A 21,162-nucleotide genomic window follows, 5' to 3' on the forward strand; every position below is an offset into this window, starting at 1 on the left:
TTAGCTAGAAAAGCTTGGATAGGGCTTGATAAGAGGAAAACTATCACAGAGAGGAGGGAAAAATACAAACAGATCTCATCAATTGTCCTGATTATTATGTTATTTGAAACTGCATTAATAAATTGGCATAATTGCCTAATGGCACATTACTATAGAAGATTAAGGTGTGTTCTAGCCCATTACTTAATTAGGAAAATCAAGGTTTGGCATTGAAATTCTTAGTTGTCTCTAGACCTATAAGGCATATCTACCCCAAGAGCTTCTGTAGCTAAGAGAGCTGAGAAACTGAGCAGTGCCCTGGCAAAGAGATGCATTGTGTGTGACACACACCAGGATGAAAATTCCTGGGGTTTGTATGATGGAATTCTGGAGAAAGAAATTGAGGGAATTGAAATTGCTGCAGCTGTGAGTTGAAAATATTTACACAGGGTCCCTGTGGAATGCTCATCTTTGGTGCTTGGTGGTGATGGCAGTGAGGTGGCTGCGAGTCTTTAGTAAAATAATAATAATTTCTCTGACTTCAGTGTTTTCTCATTTCTTTTGTTGTTGTTGATAAGGGAGCGAAGCAAAGAAAAAACAACCCAGAGGTGTGAGAATTCAAATTGTCATTATTTTCCTGTGTACCTCAGAGGGTTTTCAAGGCTCTTTGCCTTTTTGAAGTGGCTAACCTTCACTTTTGACTATACTAGGGCAGATAAGGAGGCTTCATGACATCCTCAACCAACTGAAACATTTCCATGCATCAGAACAAAACCCATCCAAAGTAACAAATGAAAGTGAGTGAAATTATGAGTGCAGTCTTAGGGATGATTGCCATCACCAGGAATTATTATTTTCTCCTGGGATTGGAGGAAAGGGAAGCTTTCTCAAGGGGGAAAGGGAAGATTTCTCAAGGGGAAGGTCTGCAGTATGTTGCTATTTGAAGTGGCAATGTGCAAAGCCTGAATCTTAGAGGAGTCACCACGGTTGGTTGTGACTCTGCACCCACTCATCCAAACAGGAGTAGAATGACTGTGCTGAAAGAATTAGAGTTTCTGACTGGGAACTTCCTTGAGGCTTGCTTGCAGCTCTTGAAGAAGTGGCTGCTGGCTGGGGCAGGGCTTGGACCAGTGCCTGGCCAAGGCTTTGGGGTGGTGAGGAGCTCTCAGGGCAGCACAGATGACTCAGGAGCCTGAGCACAGCCAGCCCTGTGCCCCGGGTGACAACCTGGGCTCTCACAACCGACTGGCAGAAACCGGCAGCGCCAGGGCTGGGCACTGAGGCAGTTTTGTTTTGTTCTATTTTTACTTTTTCTCTTCTGGGGCAGCCCCCCTCCCCCTTCCTTCTAAATTGTTTCCTCAACTCAACTTGAGTCTCAAAGCCTGCTTGCCTTGAGCAGCTGGGATGTCTCTGGACTGAAGGAACAGGCGAGGAGCATGACTTGGTGGGGCTGTGGAAGGGTCTCAGCCTCCAGAAGGGACAACCCACCTGTGTCACCTGCAGTGCTGGCAGCCAGGGACATCTAACAGCCCCTCAGATGGCTGCCTGCAGCCTTCCTTTGGGACTGTGGCTGCTGCTGCTGCTCCAGGACAGCCAGACATCCCCACAGGTAAGGCAGGGGGACACCAGGAGCCTGCATGGTGAGGGCTGGGGCACCTGGGGCTGCAGAGCCATCCTGGGGCACCTGGGGTGCAGAGCCCTTGAGGTGGGTGTGGGATGGGTACAGAAGCAGGGCTTGTGCAGCACCATGGGTTAAAGGTGATAAAGGCACAAAGCAGAGCAGCCAGGGGAATTTGCCCTCTCTGGGGTCTTTGCAGGCAGGAGAGTGGGATATGAGCTGGGGTTGGCACTGCTGGAGCTGCTGCAGCTCCAGGCACATTATCAACAAGTCAGAGTTCTCTGAGTATAAAAAGGAACAAAACAGCTTGGGAGTGAGGAAAGGGCTGGGGGGTTTTATTTTTCATAGGGCTGGGGGGTTTTATTTTTGCCTGTGTGCTCTGTGACAGGCACATCCTTGCAGAGCTTGGGTCAGAGGGCTGCTGCCCACTGCTGATGCAAGTCAGGAGAGGCAAATTGAAAGGTGTAGAGGCTAAACAATAATAGATCTTTTCCTTTACACCCCCCCCCACTCTACTGACATTCATGACTTCCTCAAGAATCCACTACTATTTGTGAATTGAAATGTGTAGCGGCTAAACAATAATAGATCTTTTCCTTTACACTCCCCTACCTTACTAACATTGACTTCCTCATGAATCCACTACTATTTCTGAATCAAAAATCACTTCAAATAGACACAACCCACTAGCTGTGCTCAGCTGATGCTGTAGATGCACAGCAGCTCCCTGCTCTGATGCTATCAGCTCTTTGTGGGTTTGCTTCCACCCACCCACTGCCACTGGTCCCCTCCTCCCGTGGCTCACACGGCAATGAGCCCTCAGCACCTGGCAGAAATCCAGGTGATTTCCCTGGCTGACAATGAAAAATTCACATTTAAAGAGCAGAAAGGTCAGGCACAGAGAGGCTGCCCAGGTGAGGTCAGGCAGGTGAGTTTTGCATGGAGTGTTGGATGAGAAATGAGCCATATTCCCTTAGAGTGGAAATACAAGCATGTGCTAGCCTAAAACACCTGTTTTAGGGTATATTGGAACTAAAAAATCCAGCACAACACTTGGGCTGCCAGATTTCTTTACAAGACACTGACTCCACTTAAATCTTTGAAAATAACCAAGTTTTGTGCCCTCTTCAGAGACATTTGAAAAACATCCCCCTGGTTCTTTTGGTAGGAGTGGGAGTTTGCTTTTGTGTCTTCTGTTGTAAATTCCCCTCCCACATTGTAAATTTGGTTTACTTTCCCCACATTATCTGTCCTGCCACAGTCTCCTCCCTGAGGTACAGAGGGATAAATGTTCTGTGGGGTTGGAGTCAGGAATTCCTGCTCCCCAGAGGAATGCTTGGGAAGGCATTCAGATCAGCTTGTCCAGTGTGCTGAATGCAGACTGCTTTAGGAGAAAAGCCAGTGGAAACAAAGAGATTATATTCTTTCTCTTTGGCATCACTTTTGGTGGTTTGTTCACAAAATGAATGGGGCAGAGAGAAAATTTGGTTTTCTGATGTTCACTGTCAGTGTTCAGACTCAGTGTAAAATTTTCACAGACATTTCTGGGATGAGGATTTGGCTTTGCCCTGTCCTGCACTGCCTCTCCTGCAGCAATATTTGCTCTTACTGCTAATGGAGCACAAGTGATACTTTCTCATGTGAGCAAGTCACTGTTCAGTGGTCATATTTCTAAACCATGTTCCATCTTACCTCAGTCCACAGTCTGGGTTTTGTTTCTTTTTATATTCAGAGAACTCTCACTTGTTATAACGTCTTTACTATCAAGCAAATGAAGCTTGACTACTTGAAGCTGTAGATTATCAGCTTTTTCTGTGCTGTCAGAATTTGGATAGAGGCTTGACAGACAGTTAACTGTTTTGCTGCAGTATTAGTCAGTTCTAGAATAGCCACTGCTGGGAGATTTTTTTCTTTTTTACCGTAATATGCTTTCTTCCTGACTTACAGCTCATTTGTAGCAAGCCCCATTTCTTACTCTGCCTCACAGTCACTTTTTCTCTATGAGTTCAAAAAACCATAAATAAATGAGTCAAACCTTGTCCTGACTGAATTGCAGAGTAGCCACTGAATTCAGCACCACTTTTACAACTCCATTATTTAGATTGGAATAGCAAACATTTCTGTGGAAAGTCAGAAGGGCTGTAAAAAGCCTATTTCCTAAAACAAATTCTCTCAAGCAAGTGCTGAAAAACCCAAATGCTTTTGATCTTTATGTTTGCTTTATTTAATTGGTCCTTGATCTGCAATGCATTCAGAAAAGAAAAAAAAACATTGTTGACTTGCTGAGTGACTGAAAGCTCTAAACCAGTGCCTGCTGTCCCAGAGCAGCCCAAGCAGGGCAGGAATTGCATCTTTCCTTTCACAAGATGTGTTCCAGCTCCTGCTAAATCCAAAGCCTTTATTTGAAGAGAAAGAGAAGGATAAAGACCTACTGTCCACCACATGCCTTACTGCAATATGTGTGTGATCTTGGAATGTTAAAGGTTGTTTTTATAATACATATTTACAAATAGAAGTTGAAGTTCTAATGACAATTGCAGATGTTATTGCAATGAAACTGGTATTTCTTCATTGACCCCTTAGAGGAGGGGGGTGCTGGGGTTAAAGGGTTTTAATGTTAAAGGGTTTTTTTATAGTTCACATTTACAAACAGAAGTCTAATGGCAATAGCAGATGTTATTGCAATAAATCTGGTATTTCTTCATTAATCCCTCTGGGAGTGCTGGGACCAACCTTCCTGCTGAGTTAAGAGCAGAACTTTGCATCATTGTGTTGCTGTTACAGGTCACATTAGGAGTCAAACAGCTTTAGGATTTGGAGGGAAAAGACGACAAGGATGGGGGCATGGTGACTGATGCTGAGCACTGACATGAATGTTATTTAATCACTGAAAGGATCTGTGCTAATTTTTAAACTCATGAAACACCTCTGCTGAGCAGATGCTGACTTACAGGCATTTTGCTCATGGATGAGATGTGAAGGGATCTTCAGAAGGTGGTTTGCCAGGCACAGACATCCTGCTGGGATTTGTTATAATGAATTTCTGCTGGATTAAGAGTTTGGTGTTTTTTTGTTTGTTTTTTTTTTTTTTATTTTATTTTATTTTATTTTATTTAGAGATGGGGTAATAGTGAAAAACGCCAATCACTTGTTTTTAGAATTTTAAAACTTTAATAGTAATAAAATGTTTATAAAAATAGCAATCTAATTAGACTAATAATAATTTGAGCAATTTGGATTAGGACAATATGAGACAATAAAAACAAAGAGTTAGGAACAGTCTGGGTACCTCTTTCTGGGCAAAATAAGCCCGAAAAAGGACCCACGTTAACAGAGGATTAACCCTTAAAAGCAACAGCCTGTTGCATATTCATACACCTCATACATGATGCAGAAATTCCACTCAAACACAGGATTCTGTCTGGGCAGTGTCAGCTTCTTCCTCTGAATCCTGATGGGGCAGGAGCTGATTGAGGCAGGAAGAAGTTCATTTCTCCTGATAATGAAGCAATAAATTCTCTTTCTATGAAAGATTCAGATGTGCTGTGGCTGCTAGATCGGTGTGAGTCTTTTCTTAAAAAAAAATCTTACATAGCATAGTTTCTATTTTAACATTTTGTTATAACCTAAAGCTATATTTAACACACTACTTAAGAAAATTAACACAGCATAACTTTCTAACATAACACATATAATATTCATTTTAATATTTGCAAAAGCCAATGATAAAATACTCATTTTTCACAGTAATTGAGAGGTGTTCTTTCAGAGCAGAGCACCTTGGGTTTGGCTCAGTAGAAGTACAGGTGGGTACAAAGCTATGCTTGTAGCTGGACACTTGAGAGCAGCATTTGTGGAGTTGCCAGGGATGAGCTGTGTGCTGTGGGTGGCTGTAGAGCAGGGCTGCCCTCCCGTGGAAAGGGGGAAAATCAGCTTGGGTACTCTCTCATATGTACAATCTGTTTAATATGTAGGCCTACTTTGTGCAGTGATTTATCCCTGCACTACCACCAGGTCAAATCCATAATCAGAATGTGCACTGTTGGAACCAGGAGCAGAATTTAATACTAAATTCCTCATTTTCATATTCTTGGCACTGCAACTTTTTTTAAAAGCTCTCGCACATTTAAAAAAGTTCTCTCAGATTTTTACACAGACACTATTCTTTTATTTAAACCCCAAACCAGACAATTAAATAAGCTGTAAGCTTATGTGTTGCATTAGTAATTCAATAGTTCAAGGGTTTGCACTCTTGTTTAAAATTCAGCTTCATTTGCAGCCAGAGCTGGTTGCCCAGGAGAGCCAGGAATTAAAAATTAAGTATTTGTGGTGACTTCCCACAGCTCTTGCAGAGAAACTAATCCAGGCTGACTTGGCCACAGCCAGGATGGTGTTGTTTCTTGAATTTTCTTTATAGAAACAGGTAATTCACTAATTAACTCGGGACTGACTGGTCATTTCTGGGAGTGTCTGTGTGGCAATGGCTCCCCTGCACACAGAGGTGGGTGTTGTATTTGTAGGGTGCCCCAGCAAAGGAGGGAAGGATGTCTGACTCCATGTTCTTAGAAGGCTCATTTATTACTTTATTATACTATACTATATTATGTATATAATATTTATAAAAACTCTATTATATCTATAAATAATGTTTATACATTTATATATAAATATATAAAATTATAAATTATTTATATATAAATATATAAAATCTTTATATATAAAATGTATCTTTGTTTATAGATATAAATATATATTATATATTATATTTATAGATTTATAAAATTTATATTCTATATATAAATAATGTTTAATATATTTTATATAAATATAGAAAATTATAAATTATTTATATATAAATATAAAAATATGTTTATAAATATATAAAATATGTTTATAAATATATAAAATGTCTTTATATATAAAATATATCTTTATATATATAAATATATATGTATCTATATATAGATATAAATATATACTATATATATTATATTTATAGATTTATAAATTTATATTCTATATAAAAATGGTTTATATATTTTTATATAAACATATAAAATTAGAAATTATTTATATAATATGTATTTATATAAAATATAATTATATATTTATGTAAAATATATAAAATAAACATAAATTATTTTTATATAAATATATAAAAATTATAAACTATAAAATAATATGTATAATATATATTATACATATTATTTTATAATTTGTAATTTATATATTTTATATATAAATTATATAAATTATATATATACACTATATATACACACACTATATATATACTATAAATATATATAAATATAAATATAAATATAAATATAAATATAAATATCAATATCAATATCAATATCAATATAAATATATACTATTTATATTATGTATAAAGAATACTAAACTATACTAAAGAATACAGAAAGGATACTTATTAAATGCTAAAAAGATAATAATGAAAACTCGTGACTTTTTCCGGAGTCCTGACACAGCAATATCAGTTATGTAGTGATGAAAGGTTATTTCTGAAATTGCTAATGAATTAAAACAACTCACACTGGAGTCTAATCAGGCATTTACCTGTGGGAAAACAACCTCCAAACAGATTCCAGATGGGCACAACACAGGAGAAGCAAATGAAACAAGAATTGTTTTCCTTTTCTCTGAGGCTTCTCAGCTTCCCAGGAGAAAAGCCCTGGGTGCAGGGATTATTTCAGAGGATGTGAATGGCACACGTGATGAGGAGACACCACTTCCCTTTCCTCCAGTCTGGGGCTTCCTCCTCAGAGCAGGAAAACACCAGGTGCACCTTCTGGAGGTGGTTTGAGTCAGGCTGAGCAGGCAGAAACTGCTGCTCCTCTCAAGCACAAAATGTGCCTGTAGGGCAGCCCAGGGCTCACAGTGCAGGGATTGGTCACAGGTCTCACTTCTCTTACTGGGCTTGGATGAAATTTAATGGTTTCGATGTGTTTCTGTTTCTTGTTCTTCTGTTAATTTCCTCCTTGACTGAAAGCTCCTGTTTTCTGATGGAAATTACATAATGTTTTATATTTTATATGTATTACATAGGAGAACGGGCTGTGGAATGAGTTAGGCATGAGATTCTGCCCAGTGACAGCAAGTATTGTTTCAAAGACCAGTGGGAAATTCATTGGCAGAAAGTGAGACGTGGAGTTTCTGAAATATTTAACTGCTCTACCAGTATCATGTGGGAAAATCTCCAGGGGATTTATTAATTCTTAACAGAAAAACCCCCAAACCCCCCCACAAAAACAATCACTATTCATATCTTCTAGTAACTACTCAAAATGAATTTCAGATAACAACATTTTTAGGGGATTCTTAAGGGAGATACCAAGTTCAAAAATCAGATTTTTTCATCAGAACACTTGTAGCACTGTAATTTCCCAGAGCATGTAGCGGCCCAGCCATACAAAAACTAAATCTTATTATGTTACAAATTGTAGTTGGGTCTCATTTTGTAAGCTAATATCAAAACTATTTAATTTTTTTTTTTTTAACTAAATAAATATTGGTTATGTAGTGATGAAAGGTTATTTCTGAAGACCACTCACAACAGAAGTGGGATTAGTTATTTGAATAAGGGCTTCATCATGGGAGTATTTGCATTCTTTTCAAGGCAAAATCCTCTTGCAGGATTTGTCTCTTAATGATAAATAAAATAATTTATTGGTTTATAATAGAAACTTAGGTTGCTAAATTCAAACAGTGTGACTGCATAAATAACAGAAAACTTGGATACTGCAAACAGGAGTGACCTCTGTGGATTACACCAAATCCTTAGCTCCAATTAACATGAAATAATTTTAGGGCAGTAATTATTTTTTTTATTTTTATTTTTAGGACAATCTTTTTTTGCTAACTGCAATTAGCATTGCAATTTTGCAATGTGTCTAAAGGAAATGCAGACAATAATTGAGTTGCTTTGGGAATACTTGAATTTTCAAAAAACTGTGGGCTTTTCCTCACCATCTGCCACCACCATTGCTTGAGACAGGCATTGGGATCTGCTCTAGTAGAGAATTAATTGTTTTCTAATTAATTAATTGTTTTCTAATTGTGTCTTTTGTCTCTTTCAATTTCTAGACATCATTAACTCCATCTCATTCCTGTGACACGCGAGAGAATTGGATCTATGATGAAACATCACAAAACTGCTGTTACCAGTGTCCCCCAGGTATGTTTATAATTCAGTTTATAATCATATAATTTATATGGAGCCCTTCTCATGGAGACAGTAGGAACCCTGTGGATCTGCAGAGTTGTATTTTGTCCCTGAAGAAAGGGGCAATCTCATTAATAACTCTCTAATGTGGCTCCAGATGTGAATCAATTCTCCACTCTCCTGCTCCTGTGCAGTCTGCATGCAAACCAGATAAAGTGATAGAACTTTTGTGGGATTTTATCACTTCACTTGACACTGAAGTAGCCAGGTCAAAGAATTCATTTCAAACTTGCCTGTAAGTGCCTGAATGAGAGATGTGGGACTCCAGGAGCTCTCCAAAATGCAGTTTATTCTATCCAGAGCCTGTGCCCACAGCTGTCAGCTCCAGCTGCAGGCAGGCCTGGAGACCCTTTGGTTTAGGTTACAATGCATTACATACTTTTCTTTTGGTCACAATGCATTATACACTTTTCTTTGCTGAGCATCTTAACACAGCAGAACCAATCTATACCTTAACTTTTATCTATAGCCCATCATAACTACTATAATTACCATATTTATGTTATCATTCTCCAATCACTAAAAGTTAGTACATTACAGCTTAAGCTAGAAGTTGTTATTCAGTTTTCTTGCAGTGGAAAATTCTGAGACCTTTTTTCTACTTGCAACATTGGCAGGCTTGTTTGCCTTTGCTGTCTTTCTGCTTGGTAAAAACATCTTGTCTGGGGTGGATTTATCCTTTGCTCTAAGTTATAAAAACCCCTTCTAACTAACATATTAATTATCCAGTAAGAATGGCTCAGCAATTCTTTTCTTCTATATCCAGACTTACTTCCATCTCTGTTCCTTCATCAGCCTCTACATTTAAAGATCTTTCTGCCAAGCACACATATCTGTGAGACTTTCTTGTCAAACCTTCATCCTTCCCAACACTTGCCTCTGGGTGTGAATTAGCACAGTGAAATTAGGCTAAATTAGTTTTTTCTCAGAGATAAAAAAAATATAAAATGGAGGTATGGAAAATCTGACATTATTCTCACAGTCACAGCAGTTTGTAAAGTGTCTCAAATGAGGGAGGAAACAGTCCCTTGCCAGGGGACACATTTTGCTAGAGGCTGGCTGTGACTCAGAGGCACATAAGGTCAGCAACAGGAAACATCTTGGTGAGACAAGAGCTCTGGAAATGTCTGAAACTGCCCCACTGGCCAAAACCCCCTCAGTGGGTGGGTATTTTATTCACCACCATCTGTATCTTCTTGCAGAAGGCTTTTTCTTTCGTTTTTCTTAAAGGAAATTTCTGACCTGCATTTGTGTTCTGATGATACAGAGGGTTTTAGTCCTTGATTGCATCCAGTATTTATTTGTATTTGCATCCAGTTCCATCAGGATTCCCACTGGGACATCCTGGGCACACCACTAGAGTCCTTCAGAAGTTGGAGATATAAATCAGAGCAAGGGATGGAGAAAATGGCCCAATAAAAGAAAAAAAATGGTCCAATAAAAGAAAAAAATGGGTGGGGATGTGACTTTGACAGTCCCAAGAAAAGCTCTTTTCTTCTTCAACACCAAAGCTCCTGTCATCAGGGATGTCATGGTAGGGTTGGGTGAGAAGCAGAGATCTGATTTACACCAGGCTGTAATGAGTTATTTACACCAGGCTGTAATGAGTTCACCTTTGCTGATTCTTCATTGCTACATCCCCATGTCAGTCCTGGACTCCTCCACAATAAAAGTTATAAGAATCCCTTTCCACCTTAATTGTCCACTACTCCTTCAAGCAATAACCTGTTCAAATCTGCTACTAACTCAGCTGCTCACTGCAAAGAAAGAGGAGCTTTTCTAAAAGTCCTTTAAATAAAATGAAGAAAAGAAGGAAACATGAAACCCAGTTCCCTGGGAACTTGGTAGTGGCAGGACAGTGGCCCTCATGGAGTTTTGGTTGTCTTTTCTGTCAGCAAATCACTTCTTACTGCCCATTCTGCAGCAGTCCATTCCAGCTGGGATTGTGTCCTGGACCTGTTCCTTAACACTTGAATGGGAAAGGCAAAAATGCCCTAGAGAAACCAAATAAAAATGTCCCAGAGAAACCAAATAACTAAGAGAAGACTGTGGGAATGTGTCTAACAGGTAAACAAGCAGACAAGAATGTTTCAGGATGATTTTCTGCCCATTTTTTGATAGGTATCTTGTATATTTTGTTTTTTTTTCCTCCAGGCTATGTTAAAAAGAAAGCATGTCCTCAGAATCCAGCAGACTGCCTGACATGTGGACCTGATCAGTATCTGAGAAATGAATCCAAAAAGCCACAATGTGATGCCTGTGTGTCATGCTCAAAAGGTTTGCTTTTCTCCATACACACCTCACAGTTACATTCTCTCTCTGTATATTTTATTTACACTTAATTTGTGTGTTTTATTCATTTAGAATTTTCACAGCAAAATTTACATTTATTCCAATAGACCACCTTGCAAGGTGCTCTACTGGAATAATTACCAATATTGCAGATGGGACGTGCCTGAGCTTGTCTGGTCCTTGCTGCTGGACCAAACAGCAGCACTGTGGTGTTTCACCCAGAGACACTTTTGGGTAGCTGGATCACCCCACAGACACTTTTGGGTAGCTGGATGTGTGGTGTTTCACCCCACAGACACTTTTGCCTGGCTGGGTGTGTGGTGTTTCACCCCACAGACACTTTGGGCTGTGGGATGTGTGGTGTTTCACCCCACAAACACTTTTGGCTGTGGGATGTGTAGTGTTTGACCCAGAGACACTTTTGGCTGGCTGGATGTGTGGTGTTTCACCCCATGGACACTTTTGGCTGGCTGGATGTGTGGTGTTTCACCCCAGAGACGCTTTTGCCTGGCTGGGTGTGTGGTGTTTCACCCCACAGACACTTTTGGCTGTGGGATGTGTAGTGTTTGACCCAGAGACACTTTTGGCTGGCTGGATGTGTGGTGTTTCACCCCATGGACACTTTTGGCTGGCTGGATGTGTCGTGTTTCACCCCACAGACACTTTTGGCTGTGGGATGTGTGGTGTTTCACCCCACAGACACTTTTGGCCAGCTGAGTGTGTGGTGTTTCACCCCACAGACACTTTTGGCTGTGGGATGTGTGGTGTTTCACCCTACAGACACTTTTGGCAGGCTGGGTGTGTGGTGTTTCACCCCACAGACAATTTTGGCTGGTTGGGTGCTGCAGTTGGCACATGGAGACAAGTCCAGGCCTGCAGGAGCTCTGGAGGCTGAAGATGGAGCCCTCTTAACAGGGTCTGTTCCTCAGGTTTACCTCTGGTGGAGAAGCTTTAAGGCGATGGTGAAGGAAAGGAGTCAGTTCTGATGGAGGGTTTGGATCCAGAGCTTTATTCTGGCCCACAGGCCTCTGAATGCAGCACCAGCTCCAACAGAACTCCCTGAGCCCGTGGTTGCTGTTCCTTTGAACCCTGGGGAGAGGGGCAGGGAGCCATCGACCAGGTACAGGAGAGGAGGTCTTGAGGGACAAAGGACACCTGGATAGCTTAATGTCTCTCTAGTGGTAGAGGGCATCTTTTGAATTCTGCCAATCACTCTGGAATTCCAGGACTGGGAGGGGAAAGGAGAAGTGATTGACACACGTGGCAGGGACCCGAGGTTCTGAGGTAAACCCTGATCAGATCACACCACAAGATGTCTGTGTTTTGCCCCTGTGTGTGTTTGCTGCCCCCAGACCTGGTGGAGAAGCAGCCGTGCTCCCTCAGCTCCAGCCGCGTGTGCGAGTGCCGGCCCGGCCTGTTCTGCCAGGTGCCCGTGAAGGACAGCTGCTCCCGCTGCCAGCAGCACTCTGCCTGCAAACCCGGCTTTGGGGTCAAAATCAGGGGTAGGAATCCCACCTGTGCACCTTACCTGTCCTGCTCCTGGCCACAGGCCAGGCCTGATGCGTTTTATTTGGTTCTAAATCGAGATTTTTATTCAGGCACCGCAGCAAATGATGTGACTTGTGAAGAGTGCCCTCCTGGGACCTTCTCTGATCAAAGCTCTAGCACTGACATCTGCAAACCCCACACCAAGTAAGTCTGTGCTTCTTTAGTGGGACTGGCTAATTGAGTGAAATTAATGAAGGATGGAATAGGGTATGTCAGTGCAAAGTAAACAAATTCATCTTTGAAGCAAGGGAATCACTGTGGGCTCATGTGCAGAGGTTAGAAGGCCTCTCTTAAGGAGGAAATTTCAAGGAAAGGAAGTTGAAAGGAAATTGAAAGGAAATTTCAAGGAAAGGAAATTGAAAGGAAAGGAAATTGAAAGGAAATTTCAAAGAAAGGAAATTTCAAGGAAAGGAAAGAAAATTTCAAGGAAAGGAAATTTCAAGGAAAGGAAAGGAAATTTCAAGGAAATTTCAAGGAAATTTCAAGGAAATTTCAAGGAAATTTCAAGGAAAGGAAAGGAAAGGAAAGGAAATTTCAAGGAAAGGAAAGGAAAGGAAAGGAAAGGAAAGGAAAGGAAAGGAAAGGAAAGGAAAGGAAAGGAAAGGAAAGGAAAGGAAAGGAAAGGAAAGGAAAGGAAAGGAAAGGAAAGGAAAGGAAAGGAAAGGAAAGGAAAGGAAAGGAAAGGAAAGGAAAGGAAAGGAAAGGAGAAAGGAAAGGGGAAAGGAAAGGAAAAAGGAATCCTGCTTGCCTCATTTTTAGTTACTAAGTACAGTGGAATTGCACACCTGTGTGAGCAGCAGCTTTGCACCGGCCAAGAATTAATGCCACAGGGATGAGAAGAATAATGACTTTTACACAGAAAGCAATAATTGTGGTTGGTACAAAAATGACCAAGGGGATGTTTGTGACATGGCAAACATGTGCCTTGTTCCTGTTGTTTTTCACACCCAGCTGTGCCAAGCTGAACAAAGTCACCCTAAGGAAAGGAAATGCCACCCACGACCAAGTTTGCCTGGAGCAGCTGCCCACTTACCTCACTCCAAGCACTTTGTCCATGAGATTCAGCAATGAAACAAACAACTTTGACCTGAGGATTTTAAAGGAGAACCTGGTGACCTCAGCTAGTGGTGACCTTCCAAGTGTCACAACAACTGAAAATCCCAGCTCAACTCCTGAGGAGAAACCTCAGGCTCCCACCTCAGCCAAGGGGGAGATGACAACAGGAGGTAACACAGACCTCTTTTAATTCATTTAACTTTACTCATTTAACATTTACTCTCTCCAGCACTTTTTATTTGGAAGCATCTTTGGTAAACACAATTTTTATGTGGGAACTTCCTGCAAATGCCCTCTGAATTGTGAAGTGATGTCTACGGTCCTGTGTTCAAACCCATGGATCTACTCATGGCTTTCCCTCTGCCTTTTCTCAGCCTGTCCTGTGCTCCCTCTCTCTGTGCTGCAGGTGTGGTGCTGTGGGCAGTGGTTTTCTCCCTGGCAGTGCTGCTTGGGGCCATGCTGGTGTTTTGGAAGTGGAAGGTTTGCAAGAAGAGGATCCTGGTCCTCAGGAGAAAGCGTGAGTTTCTCAAGCTGTAACACTGCATCTGCCAAACAGCAGATGGGAAACTCAAATATGGGGATATTTGTGGAGGTCATTGGGGAAGAGAATGTTCTCTGTAGGCCAGGTAAGGGTTTAGGGCAAGCTGCCCATGCAGGATGTTGGAGAACACGAAAGATGGAAGCAGCTGTGAATTTAGGGAGCAAAGCAGGTGGGTGACCTACAAGAGGGGAAAAGGTAACTAGCTGTTTCTTCTCTCAGACATTAGTATTAAATTAGTATTGTCAGATGACAATGACAGTATTAACAGTAGTATAAATTAGTATTATTATCTCAGACATTAGTATTAAAAGATGCCTGAAGTGTTGTGTGAGTAGTTTTGGTTCTGGGCATGAGAGGAAGGGTGATTTTTACTGACACCGACTCCCCGTAGCTTTGCCTGCAGTTACACGTGAGGTGTGTCTGCAGAACCACATTCCCTCTTTTATAGAAAGCAGGGTGTGCACCTTTGTAGGTTGGTTGTAGATCTGTGGGTGTGGTGAAGCTGTTGGGGCCTTCAGGGTCCATGGTGAGTTGCACTAAATGAAAGTTTCTTTTACCAGCACACCTGCACTCGGTCATCGCACACAAATACGTGCTCAAGCCTCCAGGTGAGTGACTGAGGGGCCAGCAGGGCCATCCTTGTGTCTGAAGAATAAATAGACAGTTGTCACAACATTTCTCTTCACAGAGAAAAGCAAGGCACAATTTTTCCCAAGAATATTTCTGGGATTCACATTCTCTGAACCTCAGAGAAAGAAAACACAATTCTTATCTCATTTAGTGTGCCTGTGCTTGTTCACAAGTGGAATGCATGGTGGGAGATTGTTTACCTGAAGGGAATTGATCAATTACCTGAAAGGAATTGATAATTGGATTCTGTGTGAGTGTTTTCATTCACTGAACAATTGGATCCAGGTGTGTGTGTGTCAGGACTGTCACTGAACAGTCACGAGATTTTGTGCAGTTGACCATTTGACAGATTTAGTTTAGATGTAATATAATATAGTGTAATATAATATAGACTAATATAGTATAATAAAGTAATTAATTAGCCTTCTCTAAGATGGAGTCCTTCTCATCATTCCTCTCCATTGGGCACAAAGATATCTACTATAGATAGCTTAACGTGGGATTTTATTTTATAGAATTTTATAAAAAGTGGAAGCTTCTCATGTCCCATGTATGTCCCTGCTGCTGTCCCATGCAGGGGCCAGTGCTGTTGCTCCTGAGCTGGGTGTGAGCAGGTGCCAGCAGATGGCACTTTGTCCCCACTGCTGCTGAGGGCTGGGTGATGTGCCAGTGCTGCAAAACACCTGATTTCAGTCAGTCAAATATGAGAGATTGTTCAGAAAAAAACCTGCCTAGATCCCATAAAGTGCAAACATTTTACCCATTTAGCTGATCCCCTCTCTGCCACTGCCAGATCTATTCTCTGTCGTGTCAGATTCTAATCACCACACAGCAGAGCTTTCTATATTCATTCATTCAGGAATGCAATTTAAAAACTTGTGTGCAGCTTAATTTTCTCTAAATGGGATTTTTTCTCCCTCAGTTGCCTTGCACAATAGAAGCTGTTACTGTGCAGCATTACAGAGCTGATGCTCTGAAAATAAAGGTGATTGCACATCAGGGTGAAATTAGTAAGGCTGAGCCCATCTACCTTCGTGGTGCTGCAAGTGTTGTACACTCCCTCCTTCTCACCTCCCTCCTTTGCCCAGAGTTCCCTGCTAATGAAACTGCATAAAATCCCACCCCTTAATAATCCTCTGACATTTTTATGAACTGACCAAACTTGTTAATTAATCCAGCAGAAAGTTATTAATTTTTTTTCTTTTTAATAAGCTTGTGTTGTTCTTATCTAGACAGTTCCATCAGTTCATTTTTTTCATAAGATGGGTACCAGTTGTGGTGTGGGGACAGTGATGCAAGAGGCTTTGGGGACAGCAAGGTATCACAGTCTTGGCAGGAACCACCAAGGAGTGTGAAGTGAACCTGAGTTTTCATTTCAGTGTGCCCTGAGTTTTAAGAAAGCCATCATGCACATGGGGTGGTTCAGGAAGTACATTGCTAGGTGATCTTTCAGAGCATATATTAACATTCATCATCATCATCATCACTTCATAAAATATTTATGATGTTTCTTCTGATAATGTTTTTCCTTTCCATTGCAGGTTCAGATCTCGTGAACAAATGTGCAGTAAGTGTGAACAATATTCCACAACAGATCACTTTCCATGCCAAAGTAAATCATGTTATTTTCAAATGTCCTGTCTAAAAAGTGCCGGCCTTTTAGTTTGGACTTCCCTCTACAATATGCAATAATTTAGGTGGGATGAGATGTATTAGGACTTGATATTTTCATGCCTTGAGCTGAGGTTAATGTGGTGTTAAATAATGTGATAGTTGAGATGGTCACAATACAAAGTAACTCTCCATTTTCAGAAGGCTTCAAACTGTTTTTATTATAGCATGCATGCTTTTTATACATTCTTACAAAACTAAGTTTACACTTTATTCATTGGTCAGGAAAGACAAACAAAATGTTCATTGGAATAGACATTTGCAGGTTTCTTCCTGGAACCTAGAATAGGTAGTTGCAGGTTTCTCTTACTTATCCTTGTTTCTTTCTTGGTTTCTATGTCAACAACCTTGGTAGGAAATTCTTTCAGGGGTGAACATGGATCTCTTATCAAGCTTCTCTCTGGCTGACAGAAGCTGCTGTAAAACCTCTTCCACAGCTGCCAGCCTTGCTTGTGAGGGGATCTGGTTTGGTGTTCAGCCATTTGGGGTGCATTCCATGGGACAAGATCTGAAATCACAGCATGAAGATGCCTTTTCTTCCTTCTGGATGAACTCTGGTGTGTCACTCCCATTTTATCTTCCTGCTCCAGTCCCACAGATGGGATTTGTGCTTTTCTTCTCTGTCCCTCCACATTTCCTTCCCTCTGCAGGGTTTGGCGTGGCTGTGGTGTGGGTGCACAGTGGGTTTGGTTTGCCATTCCTTCAGGACAAAGGTGTTCCAGCACAGTTTGCAGGTGAACAGGACAAACATCAGTCAATATGGCAACAGAAAGCAGCTGAAATCATCACTGCTTGGTTTGATTTCCCCTCTGTCAGTGAAATTCCAGCCACTTTCATTCTCTGAGTCTTCTCAGTTTATTAGGCTTTTTATCTTTACATGCCCAGATCTGCTAAATCACACTTTAGACTGTTAATTTTTTGTTGTTGTTTTAAATGAGTTTGCTTTTAAATGCTGTCTATCTGCACACACACACAAGATAGTCTGTGACTTTTTCCAGCCACTCTGGTTGCAATCAGCTGTCATAATTTCAGTGTGCAATTGTGAATTCCTGAATTGTGAGGAGCCTCAATTCTTGCCTCTATAGAGAGTCAGACATGAGCAAGGCTTATAAAGTGCACATTTCAAAATATTTCTTTCCTTTCCCAACCTTGTAGAAACAGAAGAAGATCAGAACCACCAGAAAACTGTGATGCAGAAAATTGTGAAAAAATGTGAAGGGTTATAAAGTGCACATTTCAAAGTCTCTTTTTTTCATTCCCACCCTTGTGGAAACAGAAGAAGATCAGAACCACCAGAAAACTGTGATTAACCCTCTCTCAGATTTTGGTTCCTCTTTTAAAGAACTGCTTGTAATTAATTCTTGTATATAATTAATTCTTGCTTGTAATTAATTCTTCATGTGTTAGGTATTCTGAACTTGTGTCTTCTATCTGACATTACCTTTTGAAGTTAAATCAGTTTGGCCTCTGGCTTGTTCTATTCTTCCATAGGAACATGATAGGTCTTTGCAGAGTCCAAGAGGTAGCTAAAACATATTTTCTTCAGTGGAAATGAGGTACGTTCCTGAAAATGCCATCAGAAAACTGTGAATTCAGCTTAGAAACAGTATTTTGAAATATGGTCTTGAGTCAGGCAGGGAGTTTGAAGTTCCCACACCTGTTGGGCGCTTTGGAACATTGCTATTTTTGAGTGAGGAAACACAGAATCTCCTGAAGATTTTAAACACTAATAGTATTTAAATCCAGCTTCTGGTCTACTTTTGAGTCTCAAACAAGAGGAGTGAATAAAATAAATAAAAGAGGATAAGAAGGACACAGATGCTAAAGGCATTGCCATAAAAATCACAAACAGGTATAAAATATCAGGCATAAAAACCACAAACACAAAAAAAAGAACTTTTGCTTTTTCTGTCACCTTTAAAATCAAATTTTTATCTGCAGAGACTCCTCAGGTTGAGGCTGAATTTTGCTCCCTGATTTTGTAGGAGTTAATTTGCTCCTGAAAGAAGGACATTCTGCTATTGTGGACCTGTTGCCATGCCCAAGGTGCTTTTACACTCACCCCACTCCTGCTCTCCTGTTTCTATTGGCAGAAGATCATACTGACCACAGAGAGTGGGCTGGAAGAGGAGGAGTTGATTGAGAGAACCCTTCCTTTGGAAACCAACAATAACTTGGTGTCCAGCCCAGAAAAAGCCCAGAGTCCTCCCTGGAGTGTGGCTGAGGTGGCACCAAGCAGTGGCAATGCCCCAGAGTGCCCTGTGGATCCTCGAGTCAGAGACCACACAAATAACAGAATTGGTGAGTCTTGCTTTCTTTTATTTCCTTTTGTCATCTTCTTTTTTCCCATTTTCAAACATGGCACATACTGTCATCCCAAGATTATTAGTGAATTTCAGTGCCCAGATCTTTGACCCAAAAATACCTATTCATATTAATATAATGCTTTTTTTTTTTCATCTTTGTCTTAGTCACTATGAATTTGACAGAAAAGTCCCTTCTTCCTCCTTTTCATTCTGCAATATGTAGATTTTACAGAAGGAATTTGAATATGTCAGCTGGAAGGTGATGCTGTCATACTGAGTGAGAATTGTACTTAGCTGTAAATTTCTTCCCTGGTTTCATAATAATGGATTCAAATGTGTCTCCCATGTGTTCCCATGAAGTCTTTGACCATGACACAGGGTGGGAGATAAATTCAGGCAAGGAGCTCATTCACAGGGGGTGAATTCTTACCTGGGACACCCTGGCAGTGCTTCCAAACCCAATTCTGAGGTTATTTGCAGGTGTTATTTTTCATATTACAAAAACCTAACCTTTCCTTACTAAACACCCTTCCTGTTTTTTACTGTGAGTGATGGATTCGGATGAATGTGATGATTTGATTTACCATATCCAAATATCTCCCTACATTGTCTGATGTGCAGCATCCTTCTGAATTAAGCCATTGAAAAGACCTTATTTTCCTTTCTGTGAAGGAGTACAACAACAAGCTGGACCCAAGATTCAGAAAACTTTGTAGTTTACTCTCATTTAGAAAGAAACTAATTTCTTTGCAGGTCCTAAGAACCCATAACTTCTGTGCAGGTTTCTTTTACATGGTGCTGTTTCTTGAAACAGCAGGAGCATAAACCTTGGATTCTTTAGATCCCAATTAGTTGCATCTTCTGACAGATCCTTGTGAATATCTTCTGCCTTTTCCACTTGGTTTTTCTTGTGTAGCTCCAACTCTAGCTCAGTGGCTTAAGCACAATCTACTTGATGTGAAATGTCCAGAGTGCTAATAAAAATTTTACATAGAAAACCAGCCATTTCTGGGGCAGTAGTGACTTTTCATCATGCTCAGCACTACTTTTTTCCTTCCTCAGAAAAACTCTACATCATGAAGGCTGACACTGTTATCGTGGGGTCTGTCTCAGAGGTGCCCAGCGGCAAGAACTGTGCTGTCAAAGGTTGTGAAAATACCCTTGATGCCCAGGAAAACCCAGAAGAGGAGCTGGAAATGCACTACCCAGAGCAGGAAACAGAGTCTTTTCCAGGGAATGATGTCTTGGTGCCTGTGGAAGAGGAGGGAAAGGAATTTCACCACCCCACCACTGCCACTGAGAAGTGACAGCCCCCAGAGAGGGCGTGGGGAGACACAGAATCATCCAGAGTGACACTAAGGCTGAATTTGTGACAAGGGAGGTACACACTCTGTGCCTTGGATTATTGGGAAACTCCTGGAAAACACTGAAACACATTCAGACAAGGAGTTAGAAACTATTTCATCTCACAAAGGAGAGGATCATCCAAACTGCTGGCCCTCATAGCTGACATCAAATACTTCCATTTCCCCATCTCCAGTATCATACTGACAACAAATTTGAATCAAAGCTGCCTAATTTAGAGGACATCTGGGTGTCAGCTGAAGTTTCATAGCTTGCTTTCTCAGTGTGAAGGAATGGATTGAAATCTACGTCTGGTTACTTCAATTAGCTGTGAAAATTCTGGCCAGGATTCTGAGTCAAGCTTGAGACTCAGCCATGTTGTTTCTACTCCAATACATTAAATTTTGTAATATATTTTGCAACATCTGGCATTTACTCAAGGCTTCAACTTTTTGGTTGAAAATGATAATAATCTCAGTTTTCCCTAGCATAAACATAACTCTCAAGTTTGTGGATTTCATGTTTCTTGAGGAATTAGGACCAAAAGGTGCCACACAGGCTCTGAAAATAGAAGGCAAATAAAACTAATTGACATCCACTGTACTTTAGGCCATTCTTTCTAGGTTTTGAAGTCCAATTCTTTTTTTTTTTACTACATCAAATCATTAGTAAGTGTACAAAACAGCTTCTTCTGATGGAAGCCAAACTGGCTGAGCATCTGGCTATTGAATGAACTATGGATTAAGCCCAATGTGGAGCCTGTAAAAAGAGAAATGAAGAAAAGAAACTATTTTTCTACTGAAAAAAGAGGCACAGCAGTTATTTCCTAGAACATTGTTAAAATCTACTTGTTTTAGAATTGTTCCTAATCATCAGGGTGACACTGATTTGCATATCCTTTAAAAACAAACCTCTTTGGTGGCCAACTGGC

The 21,162-nt window shown here is 40.7% G+C and overlaps 1 protein-coding gene across 1 annotated transcript; it reads left to right on the forward strand.

Annotated features, from left to right (window-relative positions):
- Nucleotides 1-1,516: 1,516 nt before the first annotated feature.
- On the forward strand, nucleotides 1,517-20,194 carry TNFRSF8 (TNF receptor superfamily member 8). The gene is made up of 11 exons (XM_058039467.1): nucleotides 1,517-1,588; nucleotides 8,705-8,795; nucleotides 10,998-11,120; nucleotides 12,488-12,637; nucleotides 12,734-12,827; nucleotides 13,635-13,909; nucleotides 14,146-14,256; nucleotides 14,841-14,888; nucleotides 16,452-16,477; nucleotides 18,675-18,882; nucleotides 19,950-20,194. The coding sequence occupies exons 1-11, from the start codon at nucleotides 1,517-1,519 to the stop codon at nucleotides 20,192-20,194; spliced, it is 1,443 nt and encodes a 480-aa protein (XP_057895450.1).
- The last annotated feature ends 968 nt before the right edge of the window (nucleotides 20,195-21,162 follow it).

This window comes from Melospiza georgiana, chromosome 22 (genome assembly GCF_028018845.1).
Source record: "Melospiza georgiana isolate bMelGeo1 chromosome 22, bMelGeo1.pri, whole genome shotgun sequence".
Classification (NCBI taxonomy): Eukaryota; Metazoa; Chordata; class Aves; order Passeriformes; family Passerellidae; genus Melospiza; species Melospiza georgiana.

Bases quoted from the DNA above. Each gene is read 5' to 3' on its own strand.
- TNFRSF8 (XM_058039467.1), top strand. From the start codon at position 1,517: ATGGCTGCCTGCAGCCTTCCTTTGGGACTGTGGCTGCTGCTGCTGCTC. The intron at 11,121-12,487 runs GTTTGCTTTTCT...TGCTGCCCCCAG, and splicing joins CTGTGTGTCATGCTCAAAAG to ACCTGGTGGAGAAGCAGCCG. The intron at 16,478-18,674 runs GTAAGTGTGAAC...TTCTATTGGCAG, and splicing joins ATCTCGTGAACAAATGTGCA to AAGATCATACTGACCACAGA.